This window comes from Etheostoma spectabile, chromosome 14, assembly GCF_008692095.1.
Source record: "Etheostoma spectabile isolate EspeVRDwgs_2016 chromosome 14, UIUC_Espe_1.0, whole genome shotgun sequence".
Taxonomy (NCBI): Eukaryota; Metazoa; Chordata; class Actinopteri; order Perciformes; family Percidae; genus Etheostoma; species Etheostoma spectabile.
Window position 1 is genome coordinate 11729553 of NC_045746.1, and position 18882 is coordinate 11748434.

The 18882-nt window shown below is 40.7% G+C and overlaps 1 protein-coding gene across 2 annotated transcripts in view; it reads right to left on the reverse strand.

The window, feature by feature from the left end:
• adcy2b (adenylate cyclase 2b (brain)) overlaps positions 1-7900 on the reverse strand; it is a 65199-nt gene extending 57299 nt beyond the window's left edge. Inside the window, exon 1 of one of the 2 annotated variants that reach the window (XM_032535107.1) lies at positions 7175-7438. In XM_032535107.1, the coding sequence (XP_032390998.1) occupies positions 7175-7438 (264 nt within the window). Of the gene's footprint in view, positions 1-7174 lie in introns of both variants that reach the window. The other variant, XM_032535108.1, reaches the window with a different exon arrangement.
• Between the last annotated feature and the right edge of the window lie 10982 nt (positions 7901-18882).

An 18882-nucleotide genomic window follows, 5' to 3' on the forward strand; every position in this document is an offset into this window, starting at 1 on the left:
AGTTTTATCTGTTTTACTGCTTTTTATACTTGTATTTTTGACTCTAATCTTTATTGTTATTTTTTAGGCAGACAATTTTAAGATCTGTCCAGGGATGAAAAATAGCCTTTTGGCTATTTCTGGTGCATTTACAGCAATGTTCATTAATGTCCACTGTCCCTGTCAAATAAATCAATAAAATAAATGTACCTAAATTATAGTGAAAACTGTCCACTGGGTACAATTGTAACCACTATAAATCATGCTCGACCTCAGCACATTATATGCTACAATGTTAGCACGGAGGACCAGATTTATTGCAGATAATGCAAACCCAAACTTTCTAAACCCAACAAACTAATTTAAAACACAAAACGATGCTTACTTTTACTGTTTTTGTGTTCTAGTGAGGACATTCAGTCCTTGACACACAGACACACACACACACACACACACACACACACACACACACACACACACACACAACACACACACACACACACACACACACACCCACACACCAAACGAATGAACAGACGGCAGTCTGAGCCTAGAGAATGTGCCACAGCATCACTTCTGCGCTCACACTGTCAAAGTCAGCATTTGGAACGGTCAACACACACACACACACAACACACACACACACACACACACACACACACACACACACACACACACACACAAATACAAATACAGTGTATTTCCACTATCCTTCTCACAATCACCACACTAATAATCATTAATATTTTTACCAAACTTTCAGGGTTTGTGGGTCAATGAAATGTTCTTACATGGAGATACTGCAAAATGATAAACCATCGTTTTTTGAAGTTCTCTGGCAAGATTCAGGTTAAATTTGAATATTGTCCTGATAAATTATTAGTGTTTACAGGAGGAGACTGCAGCACCTTTCAGCCCCTTTAATGTCTTAATCCGTAGCAATATTTAATCCTTGATCCTCCCCGACACCCACGTAACCCATTTTAAGTTATTCTAAGTCTTGGTTGCACTGACAGGTCCAGCAGCTGTATATGCTGCTGATTTTACAGTAACATGAACATCAGTGTGAGCACAGATAATTAGAACATGAATGAAAACCTTGAATTTGAGGCTGTTTTGACAGTTTATTGACTGGAGCTGCTTGTTGAGAATAGCAGAAGCTATTTGTCCAGAGCAGAAACAGGAAGAGAGCAGAGTGCTGCGTATTAGTGTCTCAGCGTGAAGTAACCCAGGTAGTATTAGTTAGAGTCTGGCGAAGGGATCCCATGGGTTCTAACTGCTGACACCACACCAGCTATACAGTCAGACTGGAGCGCAGCCTGAATCCCAATGAGGATGTGAGCAAGACGGCAAACTTAAAGACCACAGGGATATAAATGTCCTGAATGGACGTTGGTGCATCAAAGACCCACGTTTTACCCACATTGCATGCTCACACACACAAACATGCAACTGCAGGTTAGGTAGGGTGCCACCCTCTCACCACCTCTGTATTTTTTTCTTAGTTTAGTTGAATTTATTAGCTTTTCCATTAGCTGTGGCATTGCAGCAGCTATTCTTCCTGGGTTCCATAAAACAGACTTTGCATAATGACAATGCAACCAGTGCAGCTTAGATCAAACCCGCCCCCCTGAAATATGATTGCCCCCCCCCATCCCAATCCATTGGGCTAGATTGCTTTCAATCTGACAATTGTGATTTCCATCAGATCAAAGTCACTTGGCTGCCTGTTCTGCCAGTTGCTGACTTTCCATTTGGTTAATGGATATATACTTTTTAAAACACATTGTATGCATAACTGTGTACTTTGTTGAAATATTGTGGCCAAATTGAACTCACTGTAGAGCACTTATTGCTGTAAGAAATAAATTGTGTATTGCACTTTATTACTTTTGTTTCCTATCATCTGAAAACTGTGTACAGCAAGGTTTTCTGTGTTGAAGTTTGAGGCATGTTTATTGGAAGTGTGTTGCATTTTGTTTTTACACGGTTCTGTGAAACAACTCATCCCAGCTCTTGTCACATGACCAATTATCGATGACTATCCAATTTTTTGCATTAAGAGTCCATAGAAAATTGTATTTGGATGCACAATTTGGTGAAAATAAAAACAATTGAAATTAAGAACACTTGTGATGTATTTTATCTAGCAAAACTACATGGTGTTGTTTTATTCTATCAATATTCCCTATACTTCAAAGAAGATTTTCTATGCATGCCTTCTGATAAAATCCCCTGGGCCCCCCTGACTGATATTTGGTCCCCCCTGTGACACCCAATTTCAAATATCCTGGAATCGCCCCTGACACACACATACACACACTAAATCATGAATATGGTCCGTAACAAGGCAGAATTCAATATAACAATCAAAGTATATGAAATAGTCTGCTTCCCTCCAGTATTCCAGGTCCACACCTATGATGTTGACATTTTTGAGCATAAAATACTTCATGTCCTGCATTCTGATGAATCTTTATGCCCCTATTTGTTCTTTTTTCTGAATCAATGTATGCTGGAAATCTCTTTATGCAAAGGGAAACATAGATTGCAATCCAAATATAAAAATGGAATATATTGAAGTAAGGCTCTCAGGCATTCTATATTGCTTTCAACTATGTATTCTCCTTTGGATCGACTTTTCTAAATATATCTGAGTCAGCACACATGTAGCCTAGGCATCATTTACTCTCCTTCTATTCTTTTGTTGGGAATGTAACCTCCTTAAATGTGCATATGACAATTATTCGACTCAATGATAAATTAATTCATTTTATTGAATTAAGAAACCTCTGGACTGTAATATTTCAGATGTGTTTGGGCAAGATTTCTGTTCATGTTCAAAACACATTCAAAATGTAACTTATCCCATCTGTATTCTCTGATATTTGGAGGGGTCGTGATATTTTGACAAAAACAAAGTTATCATAGGCTATTAAGATAATAATTATGTGATTGGCCTGCTGATGTGGTAGATCTCAGACCTTCTGGCAGGGTCTCTGGTGTCTGAATGAGACAGCGTTTAGGGAATTGGCTGTACGCTGCTACACATCGGAGGTGGAAACCAGAAACCACGGCTGAAATACACGCATCACATCTGCACATCATCATCATCATCATCAGCAGCAGCAGCAGCAGCAGCAGCATGTCCACAGCACAGAGTATCCATTACCTGAAGCACAATGAAATAACGCGACTTATGATTTTGGGGGTTTACATAGGCTATTGTCCGGTTTCATATTTGTCAGTCAACTATTCAAAATACTTTCTGGGCTACACTCAAAACATTCGGGGCCTAAGCTGCGTCTGATCAAACTCACTGTGTATTTTGTTCAAAACTTAGCCAAACTACATCTTTTCAACATCTCTAGTCAAAAGAAGCAGTTTTACTAAAATATTAAAGTGAATTTTACTGTGTTCTTGTGTGATATATTAAGGGAGTAAATTGAATTCATACATAGCTCGGTATATATCTAACATACAGTATGTCTAGCTAAACTAAATTATAAAAAAAAGGACAATTTTGCATTGCAACAACATTTGTTCTGTATTCACAACAGAGCCACATGTACCAATTGTAATTTATTCATCTATCCATGGTAGCATCAGACCATATTGCTGGGCACAAGTCAAGTTGGGCCGATATCAAAGCCTAAATCACCTGTCTAGTTGAGCTTTGTGTCAAACATGTATTCGAGGTAAGAAAAAAAAGAAGCATTTGCACTTTGCACATTTCTGATTGTAGGCCATCTAATCCTGTTAAAACCCTTTTGAAACCATTTAAAGCGATTTCCCTCGACATGGCACAGAGGGAGGGAGCGCCTTTCCTTCCATACTATACTGCATTGTCATCCAGAACAATTATTTCCTTTTTTAGCCCAGTCTGGCTTATCCAGCTATTATACTAGGATGAAAAAGGGGGAAGAGTGAGGTATGGCAGCCGAAGGAGATTATTCAGCATAGAAATGACGAAAACACACCAAATACATAATCAGAAAGAGAGAAGTGAAGTGGTGGCACAGAACTCTGTGCTGAAATCATGACAGTATGCATTGCTGCCTGTTCTATATTCATGCTGCATGACGAAGCAGCATTCACTGAAGATTTCTTCAATCTGCTCTCCCAAAGATGTTGATAGAAATGATTAAAAATAGTTTGAAGCATAATACGTACTCTATGTGATCTGATTTACACACCACTACATTTCAATAAACAGTATAATACTTCGGCATACATTACTTTAACCATGTATTTTTTGTCGGACACTGTTGCTGAGTGGATCAAACCACTTCCAAACACATTCACACAAGCAAAGATTCCCACCAGCCAAATGATAAATAACATACAGTACATGTAAAGGTAGGCAGTGGAAAAATGACAGAAAATTGCAACTCAAAGTACAAATTTCACGGAAATTGAAATGTTAAAGGTCCCATCAGCAACACTAATACTAAGCAAATGGAGTTACTGTTGTATTTACAATCACAGTCATTTGGCATTTTAAAATGCAACCTTGAAGGGGCGCTTCACCTATTTTGGACACCAAAGTCACTTTAGCTGTCATTGGAAGTGTTACCTAAACAGAGAGAGAAGAGTTCAAGGGATCGACTTAATGGTCTCGGTTTGTTTATACCGATGGTTGGCTTGTCCATGGCACACATTGAGATAAGGTAAAATATATGGGCAAAAAGTCAGAGCTTTTCCATATTTAAGTCCACATCTTTGGTATGAAGTCCTGTATCTGCGTGCAGAACATCAGTGCTTTGTGGTGTTCTGACCACACCCCAGTCGGTCACGTCACAGCATCTATTTCACCTCATTCGTTCGCCTTCCTGTCCCCACATAATGGATTGGTGATCCATCATCACAAAAATACTCTGCTCTCACTGGCCTGCATCTATCAATCTGTCATTGACATGGCACAAAATCACTGTTTACAGATGTTATTAATATAATATCGAGAATATGTGTTGCAATGAGCATAAACTGACACACACACACACACTTCCAGGGAGATTTCATGTGACAATGAAACACAGATTCACACCAACACAATTTTAAGGCAAGAAAAAAAGAACAAGAATTCTTTTTTTTTTTAATAAAAAACAATGCAGATAAGCCTAAGAAGGAAATGAGAGACTTCCTCAGAAACACACCCAAACAACACACATGCACAGTCCCAACTAGGAAAATGGATGCAAGCGTACATGTGCACACACACACACACACACACACACACACACACACACACACACACACACACACACACACACACACACACACACACACACACACACACACACACACACACACACACACACACACAGTACAGTATGGGTGGATGGGGCTCTATGTCCTCAAAACACAGCTTTCACTCACTCCAGCCCTGATCTGTGAAGAAAGATAAAAGTGTGCAGTAATTTTGGGAGCATTAGTGCTGCTTTGGTTGAGTTTCTGCTGGCACTGATAAAGCCAGAACACTTACAACAACATCCTCCCCTCCCCTCCGCCGCCTGGCCCCCAGCTCCAAAAACGACCCTCTATTTATTCCTGCCATTCTTCTTCATCCAGCAGTAATAAATAAACACGCCTCACTGAGCAACCATTCCATAACTACAGACAGGACTGTCTGTTAATTAATAGGAGCAAATTGGAAAAATGATTTTGATTGACATCGTGTGAATGATGGGAGATGGAAGCAGAGACTGTAATTGTTAGCCTGAGAACACACAAGGCTGCACGTCGAGAAAATTAAATCAACCGGCCGGGGCAATAAGATCTATTGATCTGTCTTAAATAGAAGTAAAGGAATCGATTTAGGTGGAGGTTCCCCCGGGAACGACGGGGGTTAGGTCTGTAACAGGACTTTAGTGACAGCCCCGAGCGGGTGTTTCATCACTGTGGGGGGAAGGGGTCATGTTTCCCCAATATAAGTAATGACCAGCCATCAAATAACTCATAAACTTCATAATTCAGTGTCACTAAACAGACTCCAATACACACTGGATGGTCCTCCTTCTTCATGTTGTATACATGTCAGTGAACACACTAGCTGCGCATGCGTCCCGCGATCAAAAGTTTTTGGCGTTCTGTCAATTCAATTAGACACTGGTCACCCCCCCCACCCCCACCCCAGGGTCTGATTGAAGAGAGCGCATGACGCACACACAGAGAAAAGCATGAGGCTACACATCGTCCAGAACATATAGCAGCAATCATTTTGAAACAACAACAATCAATCAACATGAGTGGGATTCCTTTTGTACGGCTTTTTTCATTAAAACACAAAAGCAGGACTTGAAAAACAATAGCTTGTGTTCGTGGTTGAGTGTTTGTGTCCAAAACACCACTTTTCACTTGACAAAAGCACCAACGCCTACACAGCTGCAAACTAAACTCTCATCCCGCTCTTGATCCACTCTGCAAAACCGGCGTTGCAATTTAAAGTGCCGCTTCACAGCCTCTTACGTTGTCACACATACTCACACACACGCACACACAGGTCTTCCTGTCTAATTAAGTCTTGTGCGACCCAAAACTTCTTTTATTCCAACACTCTAACAATTGGGCTTCTATGTGGTACATGACAATGACATATGCTTGCAGCCATGCAGATTCTGCAATGGTACTGTATATCAAATGTGCACTACAGTATACACTACAGTATATTAACAAAATCCAACACACAGAATAGACAACTATTGGATTACTGCACCTTTACCAAGTTTTACTAATTAAAAAAAAAAAAGACTGATAATGAGAGAGCAAAACATGTAAATGTGACAAAATGTGACTAAGTGACAGATTAAACACTTTAATGACAGATACATTTTTGACATTTTTTCATTGTAAATTGACTTGTTTTATTTTTGGATAATGTCTTTATACTTTTGCTATGTGTTTATTGTTATGCACCAAATGATGACCAAGTGAAATTTCTTATATGTGCAAACACACTTGGCAATAAATCATTTCTGATTCTGATAATATTGTTTCTTACTATTGTGAAAAGGTGAAATTCACAGCAGAAATACCATTTCCTGTTTATTGGCACTGATGTGATGCGTTTGTGTTCAACAGCAAAATATACTAAGCTCTATTTTCTGGTTGGACAGATTTCAGGTAGAGTACCTCTGTGTGCGGGCACACACACACACACACACACACACACACAATCACACACACACTTCCTCACCAGTCCTGAGGCGAAGAACACAGCCAGCAGTGCGAGGCAGGTTCCCATGACGATCAGCAGCAGGAACACGATCAGCGGATGCTGCTGGCTCATTCTGTAGTAGGACTCGTACAGCCAGTCCTGGGGCTTCTCGCCCTCCACACACACCTCACCCTGGAACCCCGGGCACCCGTCTCCCAGGCTCTCGGGCCCCTCGGCACCCTCAGCGCCATCGCTCTTCTCCAGCAGGTAGCGTCCGCGGGTCCACAGGGCCTCCTGCCACATGGGTAGCTGCCTCTGGAAGGATGGTCCTGTGCACACAAAAGTAACCGCGGTGAGGGATGCTTCGTCACCCTCAAAAGTCCAACTTCTCTTCCTCTTCGGCAAAAAAAAGTTTGGTCGGCTGTGAGTGATGGATGGACAGCTGAGAGAAAGGGAGCCAACTCTTCAGCTCCTCCTCTTTCCCTTGCATCCTCTGCCGCTCCTTCTGCTTGAGGTGACAAACTGAGTCAGGACAGTGTGAAAACCGATCTCCTCTACCTCCTCCACTTCCTTTCAGCAAAAATGGTCCTACACGAGAAGCGAGAGCTGAGACTTCAGTTTCCTACCTCTTGCTTCTCCTTCTTATTTGCTCTTTATGTTTGATCAGTCAGAGAGAGAGAGAGAGCAGGCAGCATCTGTTTACTGCACGGCGCTGGAGCTCAGACGAGGCAACATGTTACTCTGCTGAGGTGCAGATGAGAAATGAGAGAGAGAGAGCTGAGGGAGAGAGAGAATGTGTATAAATGGGAGGGAGGGAAAGAGAGCGAAAGGGTGCGTACCAATGCGTGTGGTGGGGAGAGCTGGTGGCAAAATGTGTGTGTTTGTGTGTGTGCAAGGTATGGAAAAAAGAAGAGCCTTTCACAATTTACATAAGAGAGAAACAGAAGTTGGCAAAGTAGAAGACAGGAAGAATAGGAACTGTGTGTGTGTGTGTGTGTGTGTGTGCGTGTGTGTGTGTGTGTGTGTGTGTGTGTGTGTGTGTGTGTGTGTGTGTGTAAAAAGAAGAGCAAAAGTGAGTGAGTGAGATTGCGAGAAGGGTTGTAACAGCTGTGCTAAACTAAGGAGAGCAACAGAGTGTGGAGGGAAGGAATAAAATGCCATCCAGCCGGCAACGAGATAAAAAGACGGGCAAGAAACAAAAACACAGAAGGGGGAAGGATGGGGAGGAGGGGAAAGATGAAACAAAGTGAGGAAGGGAAAACCCTCAGGAGACAGAAAGTGTGGGAGTAAGAGAGATCAGGGCTTCTAACGTGGGGGAAGGAGAAGGAAGATAAAGCTTGTAATGAGTGAAAGTTTGAGCGCGAGTGTGTGTTGGCGGTGGGAGTGAGATAAGATCTGACACACTCCCAATATTCCTCTTCTCCTCCAAGCTTTCATTTCTCTTGATTTCTTTTCTCCTAACTCCTGTTCTGTAACGGTGTCAGTTTCAATGCTGTCATTAAAAAAATGCAATGCACTCATATAGAAGTTAAGGAATAAACATTAAATATAATTTATTTAATGCCTAAAAATGTTTATGTGTGGTTGTAATCATGTGCCAGTGTTGAGGAGAAAGACAGAGAGAGATAGCTAAATATGTCTTCTGCCACAATACAAGGCAAAAATAAATAGAGAATTTAATATATTATCATTTTTATTTTTCTATTCTTTTTTATTGTTGCAAAGTACCCTTTGAGGGACGTGCACATAATTTGTTTAGTATCTACAATTATATCATAGTATCCAGTTTACTTGTATTATTATATCAGGTGTATTTACTCATTGTTGTTGTTTTATGTATGGTTGTTCTTATGCTTTGGCAACAGATGGATTTTTTGAATGAAATGAGAGAGAGAGAGAGAGGAGAGAGAAGGAGAGAGGAGAGAAGAGAGAAGAGGAATAGAGGAGATGAGAGGAGAGGATCACACACTTGGAAGAGAACAAAATATAGATGTACAGTGTGTGTGTGTGTGTCGTGTGGTTGTTTTGTGTGTGCGTGTTGTGTGTGCATTGTGTTGTGTGTGTTGTGTGTGTTTGTGTTTGTGTGTTTGCAATTTTGCCTTGATAGTGCAGTGCTTTTGTGTTTGGGCATCCGGCGCCTACCTTGTGTGTGTGGCTGGAGTGGGGGCTGGGCGGAGGCTGGGGGCTGGAGGGGCAGGGGCTGAGCATGGGCTGGGGGGCATTGGAAGAAGGGGGGGGCCCGGTGTCATACACACTTGTCTGCCGTATGGAGCGCATTGCTAGACCACCGGGCTGTGAGACACAGCCTGGAGGACAAGGGACATTAGTAAGTATGGGAATAGCAACAACATCCAGTTGTTCTTGTCCTGGTCTCGAAGAACAACACGACTTCTGGGGTTCCCGACCAAATGAGAAGGAAGAACGGTGGAAGCACAAGCCAACATTTTGGTGACGCCGTCTGACCCTTAACGTCATCGTTTTTAATTAGTCATGGTAACAGATTAGATCAGATTCAACTTTATTGTCATTACACAGGTACAGGTACAGGGCAACGAAATGCAGTTTAGGTCTAACCAGAAGTGCAGTAGCAGCAAGTGCAGGATATACAATGGTTCCATAAGTGATATAATACCGTAATCCATAATACCGTACACCGCTGAAAATTAGGGAGGAGGTTTGACAGGTTTTAAAATTTGGATACCGCCCAACTATATAATACACCCACCGTGTGGGCAAACTGGTAACAGCCTATAGAAATTGACCAGACTGTGGTGCATTCAAATTCTTCCTAAGTTGGGGAAGTTGTTCTTCCAACTTCTGAGTGTTTATTACCTTTAGGTTGTAAAGTCAAAGCAACACGGACAATACATGGATGTATTGTATTTTATTGCTCATAGCATTCAGACAACACATCGACAGCTGTTTCCCGTGTTTATTTCCAGTTTGAAGCATTAAATCAGGGATTTTGTCCCAGACTTGCTGCCGCAGCAGGACATTCCTTAACACCATTACAATATTGCTCTACCTTACTTGTTATTAGGTTGATGCTAATAAATAACTGCGTCACTACAACTAATGGTTACAATCTAACACCCTATTACAAACTACATGTGAGCAAATAATTGATGTGAATTAATAAAATGTTTATCACCATGAACCCAACATTTATTTTTGCCCACTTTCTGAGATCTTATCCAGCTATAGTGTGGCATTCACATGAATTTGCCAGTTGGGAACAATTTTTTCCAAATATTCTGACACCCCATGAATGCAGTTAGACACACTAGTGCTTCGTGCAAAATTCTAACATCGGCATGCTAAAATGCTCAGTGCACCGTGTTAAAATGCTCTAGGTTTAGTGTGTTAGCATGTTAATGTTTGCCAATAAGCACACACAAAGTACACCTAAGGCTGATGGGAACTTCATTACTTTTGCAGGTATTTGGTCATAAACCACAAATTGAAAGTTCTTGATTCTAATATGACACATTTCTAAAAACTACTAAATGTAATAACTGACATTTAATCAAAGATGCAATCAGCAATTTTTGAGCACTATAAGGTTTCAGGGACATATAGTTTTGCCCATTTTTACACATTTCATTTATTTAGCAAATGCTAAACTTAATGACAAGTTTCAGTGGGAATAATGGCAATATCAATCACACTCAAAAATGTCAGTATTTCCAGTTGATGGATACCATAATTTATTTTTTCAGGGCAGACATTTTGACACACCACAGCAGGAACAGCACAGCTGGGTCTAACAACGTTATTTATTTCCATTTAGGTGTGCCTGATTCAGAGTTATTAATTACACCTTAGATTCTGCTATGAAAAATGTGTGTTGTCCCACAAAACCATGTAGGCCTACATCGAAATGTAAGGAGCTATTCACAGGTGCAAGACATTAAAAGGAATTGCTGACAATGGTGAGAAAGCTCCGGAAAAGAAACTAATGAAATAAAATAGAAGACATAACAAATTAATAAATATGTGGGCAAATATTTTGCTTCATTCCTGATGAGTTTCTGATATTTCCCATGTTATCCTATGGAGACTGACGGGTTGTGGGGCATTATTTTGATGTGCATCCTACGTAAAAACTTAGTTAAATGACATTTTCCACAATAGAAACATGATAGAAATGGAAAAATGTACTATTCTAGCTATAAAAATGTCAAAATCATCCACAGTACGTATTTCAATAACCGCTCCATGCACGCTTCACGATGACGGCAAACAGACATTCACAAACACGCATAGCACTGCAACAATCCATCTAAATAACACCTTTTGGATCATTCATGACATATATAGAAAATATTGAAGTTGTGGGAAGTGTATGTGGCTTAAACTGTCTGTTTCATTCGTCCCGTCCAGGAGGGACGTCCCACTTTTGCCGTAACAATTCCTTAACAGTTTTGTTCAAAGCTGAAAATGCAAATGTATTTGACGTATGACACGTGTAGGTTGCTAGTGACAAAATATTAGTTTTCACTGTGATACTACCGCTTTGTAAATTACGTTTAATTAACCCTCCTGTTGTCCTCGGGTCAAATTTGACCCCTTTAAAAAATGTCTATATCTGAAATATGGGTTTCTTTTTAACTAAATTACCACAAAAAATGGAATTTTTGTCCGTTTTTGACCCAGGAGGACAAGGGTTAAAAGGCTCTCAGCTAGCTAGCATACGAATACAAAATATGCACAGAGGGATATATATATATCTATATCTATATATATATAGAAATATATATACACACTGTATATATATATATATATATAGAAATATATACTGCACATATAGTAAGTGAAAACTTTATAGTATTAATATAAGGCTGTATCAATGCCTTTTGCCAACATGTTTGCTAACTTGCAACCTTAGCATATTTAGCATTAGCATTAATCTGGAGTTTCTAGTCACCTGGTAAAAGTTACACTCACCTTTCATGTCTATGTTGGTGTCAACCAGGTGTTAACCCCACTCCTAAGAAGAAATATCAGTCTTTAGTTTGCTAGGTGTACAACTTTCTTCACCTGCTAACAGCCAGCCATTTAGTCTCTTCTTCTTTTTGCTGCTGGGCAGCTTGTTTGGGGAAAATGGCCGCCGCCTGTCTTGTAATGAGAGTCGTGACACTCAGCTGTGCAACTAGAGTTACACAGAAGGAAAAGAAACTAACCATGTATTACTTAATTTTGTTTTAAAAAACTATTATTCTTAACAAAAAGTGGTTTCTTTTTAGTCACTCTGGTAGGTAGCCTGCATGGCCTACATTTCATTTTAAATAACCTTCCTTTTTTTAATTAATGACAAGACAGTTAAACACACCCAACATCATTCTTTTAGGATTGGCTATATTGGTGTTTTCTTACACTCTCAGTTCCATAAAACACCAACAAGGTAGAAACTAGAAATACTCTGAGACATGAATGGCCAAATTAAGTGTACAGCTACTAAAATATTAAAAGTGGTAGTAATTATAGATACTGGAGTAATTATTAAAACACAAACTCTGCTAAAGTTCAAATTGGCATAGAAATATTCCACATGAAAGTATTTAGCACAGAGTGACATTCAGTTTAAGCACATAACATAAACATAATTAATTAGGTAACTGTCCAATAGGTATCCTAGTTTATCATGCTCTCTGTTTCAACACCACTGCAGGCTTTAAATTGACAAAGGCCAACTGCTCCAGTTGGTCAGAAGAGGATCAAGTTCTCAGTGTCAGTGACCTAAATGTTAAGCGAGGCTCTGCTGTAAAAGATGAGGCATTCTGGAACAGCAGAAGCCCAAATATTTATGTTAGTAGGCCTATAAGAAAGACGGCAGAGAGATAGGAGGGATGACTGACGCCAGCAGTCCCGCATCGCAGTAACCCAGATTCTCCCTGACAAGCTGATAGCCGTATGATATGAAGTGTGATGCATTTACAGCCATTTAGCGCTGCTCATTCTGCCGCCAGTGAGTCTGCGCCGTCCTGGCGGCTTTTTGACACCTTGGAAATTGGTGGGAATCTTTTTTTTCATTGTCACATCAAATCTCCCTGGTAGTAACAAAGACATTTGACAAACGTGTGATGAGGTCTTAATCAACAGTATTTGGTGTCTGTGTTGTATTTGTGTGTGTGTGTGTGTGTGTGTGTGTGTGTGTGTGTGTGTGTGTGTGCGTGTGTGTGTATTATTTATTGAACTTGTCCTTCGCTCTGTGTGATAAATGTGTATTTTATGAGCCCTTGAGCAATGTACTGTAACTTAAATTAGGGGAACCCTATTCTTTACCACCATGATACACACACACACACACACACACACACACACACACACACACACACACACACACAGATATAAGGAGAAAGTTTGAGGGAGACGCATTCACAGCTAGTACAGACAATATACAGTATTATAACACCTATTTGTAATATGTCAGACAACATCCCATTCATCATCTACAGTATGTGTGTATTAATTCTGCTATAAATGGGGTGTTCTATTATTCTGTTCTATTACTATTATACTCCATCACATTAACAACAGGTGTGGGTGTGCTGACCCCCTGCTAACCACTACTAACAGACACACACACACACACACACACACACACAGCTAAAGGGAATGAAAGAATGAGAGCACATTATGGTAGAGGGGCCTCAACACACTAATTCTACATCAACACCCTCCCACTTGACAGAGGCACTGTGTGTCAGTATGGAAGACGGGGAACAGTAGCAGATGGAGAGAGGATGACGGTGCTGTGCTGCCTCTGTGTGCTGTGGGAAATACTGCAATGTGCATGCATAATTAGTCTCTAATTAATTGCTAAAGGCTAATGTGAAGGTTAAAACGGAATCCTGTTTCTGAGGATTTCTCACCTTGACAAGAATACATTGTAACATGATGCATCATACATTACATACACAAGCTGATCCCTGACAGAGTTTAATTGGCAATAATCAGTTTCCTTTTAGCTTTGTTTTGGTCTCCACCAACGCCTGAGGTAAATATCTGGGCCGGGGGTGTAGAGTGGGTTTATCTGAGCTGAGCAGAGCTTTTCAGTGAAAACACTTGCCTGCTATCAGTAAATGCAAAAAACACACATACAACATTGGAGATCAATCCTGTCTTATGGATTCACTAAAGCGCACACATGATAAAAGGTCAAAAGAGAGTGCTCTTCTATATGCGATATATAATACGTTTTTGACGATACTGAGGGTTGATTGATATAATTGGATTTGATCCCAGATGCAGCTGAGCACGAACAATGAAAATTACAGTATGAGTGACAATGTGCTAGAAATTAAGCATGATTTCCCACCTTGATGAGAGAAAAGAGGGCTTCATCACCTAACTGGGTCTCTCTCAACCCAACGGTGATTAAAACACATTGAGATGACCCAGATAAGTAGCAATTAAGGTGGTGGGACACAGAGAGAGGGCATGATGGAGAGAGGGAGAGAGATACCACCCACACTGAAAACTCCTGATTTGTCATTAAGACGGACACTGTGGGATTCAATAAGTTGGAAGTACGTTTTTTTTTAAAGGTTCCATGACATGAAAATTTCACTTTGTGAGGTTTTTTAACATTAAAATGTGTTCCCTCAGCCTACCCAAGGTCCCCCAGTGTCTAAAATGGCAATAGGTGTAAACCAAGCCCTATAGCTCAGATGGGATCTGGAATCTTGCTCCTTATGAGGTCATAAGGGGCAAGGTAACCTCCCCTTTCTCTGCTTCACCCGCCCAGAGAATTTGGCCCACCCATGAGGGAGAGACATCATGGCTTTCAAATGAGCAAAGTGGCAGTTGGCCAAGGCCACACCCCCAGCCTCCACCTTGCCCCCCCCTCTTTCCTCCTCAAAAGCTACAGACTCAGAAATGGCACATCATAAGGAAAGGTCATTGTGGGACTGGCTCTAGTGGCTGTAGTTCTGCATCAAGGTTGAAGTTCGGGAAAGAGACTTCAGATACAGTATTAGGGGACCGCTAAGGTCTATATAAAAGAGACTTTGGATACAGTAGTGGGAGACCACGAAGGTCTCTATAAAAAAAGACTTCAGATGCAGTTTTAGGGGACCACTAAGGTCTATATAAAAGAGACTTCAGATACAGTATTAGGGGACCACTAAGGTCTATTTAAAGAGACTTCAGATACAGTATTAGGGGACCACTAAGGTCTATATAAAAGAGACTTCAGACACAGTATTAGGGGACCACTATGGTCTATTTAAAGAGACCTCAGATACAGTATTAGGGGACCACTAAGGTCTATATAAAAGAGACTTCAGATACAGAATTAGGGGACCACTAAGGTCTATATAAAAGAGACTTCAGATACAGTATTAGGGACCACTAAGGTCTATATAAAAGAGACTTCAGATACAGTATTAGGGGACATCTAAGACCTATATAAAAGCATCCGAAAAGCAACATGTCATGAGACCTTTAACCAAACATTTAATCCGTTGCCTATACCCAGCCTGTTTTAAATTTAATCACTTGACAAAAGGGCCTCATGTGAGAGACTAGTCCACTGTCCGTTTTGGAATGGGCCAATTGCTTGCAACCACCACACCCCAAAATGACTTACAGAAGTACCCCAAAGCACTTAGCAACCACACTGTAGGCCCTGTAGCCCATTACTGACTTACTGTGTACTCCTACTTTTTCCAATTCACTCACAAAATATCACAATTAAAATGTGGAGTAATCACAGACATTTGCCTCATAGACTGATGTCAGCGCCATGCGTTACCCAATCCGGTCCGTAATGAGAGCAATCAGCAAATATCTGCGTTAATCAGCCACCCGAACCGGATCGAGTAGCTACAGAGACAGACTCGGAATGTGGGAATGGGTGTGTGTGTGCAGAGAGAGAGACAGAGAGGGCACCTGCATGCACGCACACACACAAACACACACACACACAGACACACACACACACACACATACAGAGGCTTCCCGATTTATTAGATAGATACACATAGTATCTGGGAATTTACGAAGGGCTAAACTAATCAGGTTTTTAATTGCCATTGATTGCTATTGTTCAGGGAGTGTTTACAAGGCTTGTTAAAATGCTGTTAGGCTTTGTTTCCTGCAGTACAAAGTCTTGAGAAGTGGATGATCGTTGAGGTTAAAGACTCCCCGCAGCTGCACAACAACGTTAAATACCCACAGGATAAATCTGAGGGATGTAAGACAATTCGCAGTAAAGTAAAGCAGAAAGAAACATCCCATCTAATCTCTCCTTAATCCTGTTCAACCATATCCAAATATTCAAATGAAACAACCTAGGAAGGGAGAATCAGCAGAAACAAGCTGGAAAGACAATGCTACTTGTTGAATTTGTATCCAAAATTCTACTAGTATCATCAAGCCTTTAGCAAACAGTGGGTTATTCACACATTGGGCTGACATGGAGAAACATTATCATTTGGAGTCAATTTACCTTCATTTTAGTTCCAGAATCAGAATCAGTATCAGAATCAGAAATACTTTATTGATCCTGGAAGGGAAACTCTGTGTTGCAGTTGCACAAATAGTAGAAATATAAATAAAGAAATAAAAACATATGAGTAGAGTGGATATTTACATAGTTAAAGGAATATTATGATACAGTATTTACATAATTAACATAACTAAGGTGTTGCAATGGTGAAAAGTAATGATAATAATGATAATAATAATAATAATAAATAGTAGCAGTTGAGTATTGCACACATTACAAGCCAGTGTTACTGCACAAAACGGATAATATTGTCCAGTTTTAACATCTAAGTCTAAAGTTTGATGGCCACAGGCAGGAATGACTTCCTGTGGCGCTCTGTGGTGCATTTTGGGAGAATGAGTCTTTCACTGAAAGTGCTCCTGTGATTGAGCAGCAAGCCATGGAGTGGGCGCGAGACATTGTCCCAGATGGCATGTGCTTCGGACAGGGTCCCCTTCTCTGACACCACCGACAGAGAGTCCAGATCCACCCCCACAACACCACTGGCCTATCTGTTTTACCCAGCTGGTTTCTATTTGCCAGTCTGTTGTCTGGTGCTGGACAGGTAGCGTACCGTGGGTGTGGCTTTTTTGGTCCGAATGAAGATGAAACAAACAGTGAAACAAAAAAGAAAAGCTGCGGGCCCTGAAACCGAAGCAATGAGTTAAAAGACACTGAAATGCTCCGTAGAGCTGAAAGGAGCTGCACAATCCACAATAATTCACTGTAGGGTTTGTTGTTAGTGACACCTTTCACATTACAAATAGTCATTGAATCCATCGTTAAAATACAGTATGTCAAAAGCCCAAAAGGATTGTGGTTTGTATGTTCATTAACATAACAAATTGCGCAGTTTTGTACAATAGTATAGACCACTTAGGCTAGATTGTCATAGTGTGTATACAATAAAGTGAGATTTACGGCCTAAATGGCATCTAGTCTGTGATATTAAGTGGCAGTAGCTCAGTCCATAGGGAGGTGGGTTAGGAACTGGAGGGTTGTCGGTTCAAGTCCCTGTGTGGATTGGTAGCTGGAGAGATGCCACTTCCCCTCCTGGGCACTGCCAGGTGCCCTTGAGCAAGGTACTGTACACTGTAGTTATTAAATTTAGCTTTGGCTAATGACTCTGCTCAGATATACTAAAGCCAGCATCTGTTTATCAGACAGATTCTCGGGTTATTTTTTGCACACATTGCACATATTCTTTGTACTGTACTGTGTAATCAACATCAGTCAGTAATTTCCCTTCATTTTAAACACTGTACAACTCGATTTATTTTCAAACCAGTACATTTTGCAGAGTTTTTTCTTGTTGATATTCAACATTGATGATTGGTTTTTTGTTGGTTTGCTGGAAAATCCAACACTTTTCTAAGCTGAAGAAAGGTTCAATGTGTCGACACCATTGCAAAGATAGGCTCTTTACTCGTCTCTGTTTTCACATTTCTTATTGGTGTTTTTGTCACTTTAAGATCACCCAGACTCCTCTGAGAAACCTTTGATTCTCATTTCTTTCCCTGTCATCCTTCTCTATATTGAACCTCGCTTGCATTGGACAGTAATCCTCATGTCTCACGTCATAACAGTGTCACAATTCCCATGCACTCAGTTATCGGACCCATTCACCTTGAAACAAAGCTTCAGGTCTAATCTTTAAAACCTTCCTCCGCAGTTCATTTTAATTACTGTTCAGGGGTCATATCAGCGGGGTTAAGACAAGTGGATCAGGATTGTCATCAATATGCCTGGGCAGGTGCTTCAGAGTGATTCCTTTCTATCACGAGTAGCACTGCTGCCAGCAAGGGCAGTACACCTAATCCTAGACTAAACCAAACACATTCAAACACCCGACATCCACTGAAGGTCTACTGTGATTGAATATGAAGCTCGTGGACAATGTCTGGCAGCGCGGAGTTAAGACCTACAGTTTATATGTGGTTTAGGGTTTTAACAGTACTGAAGACACCAGAGAGCTCAGCACCCTTGTGTTTAAGACAGTCCCCTGACTCTGCACCGACAGCAGTACTTGTGCACCACCCAGTGTTGATGAGAAGAGTCACATGTTGACTAAAGGGGGATACATATACGGTTTTCCTCTTATTTTCTCTGCATACTGTATTCGTTTTGCTAAAAACCACTGCTGGAAATTTAAATTTTCTTGCAGGAGTCATCCCAAAAGGATAAATAAAGAGAAGTCTAAGTCTATATCAGTGCCTCATAGACAGTGGGAGATGGATAGATGGATAGATAGATA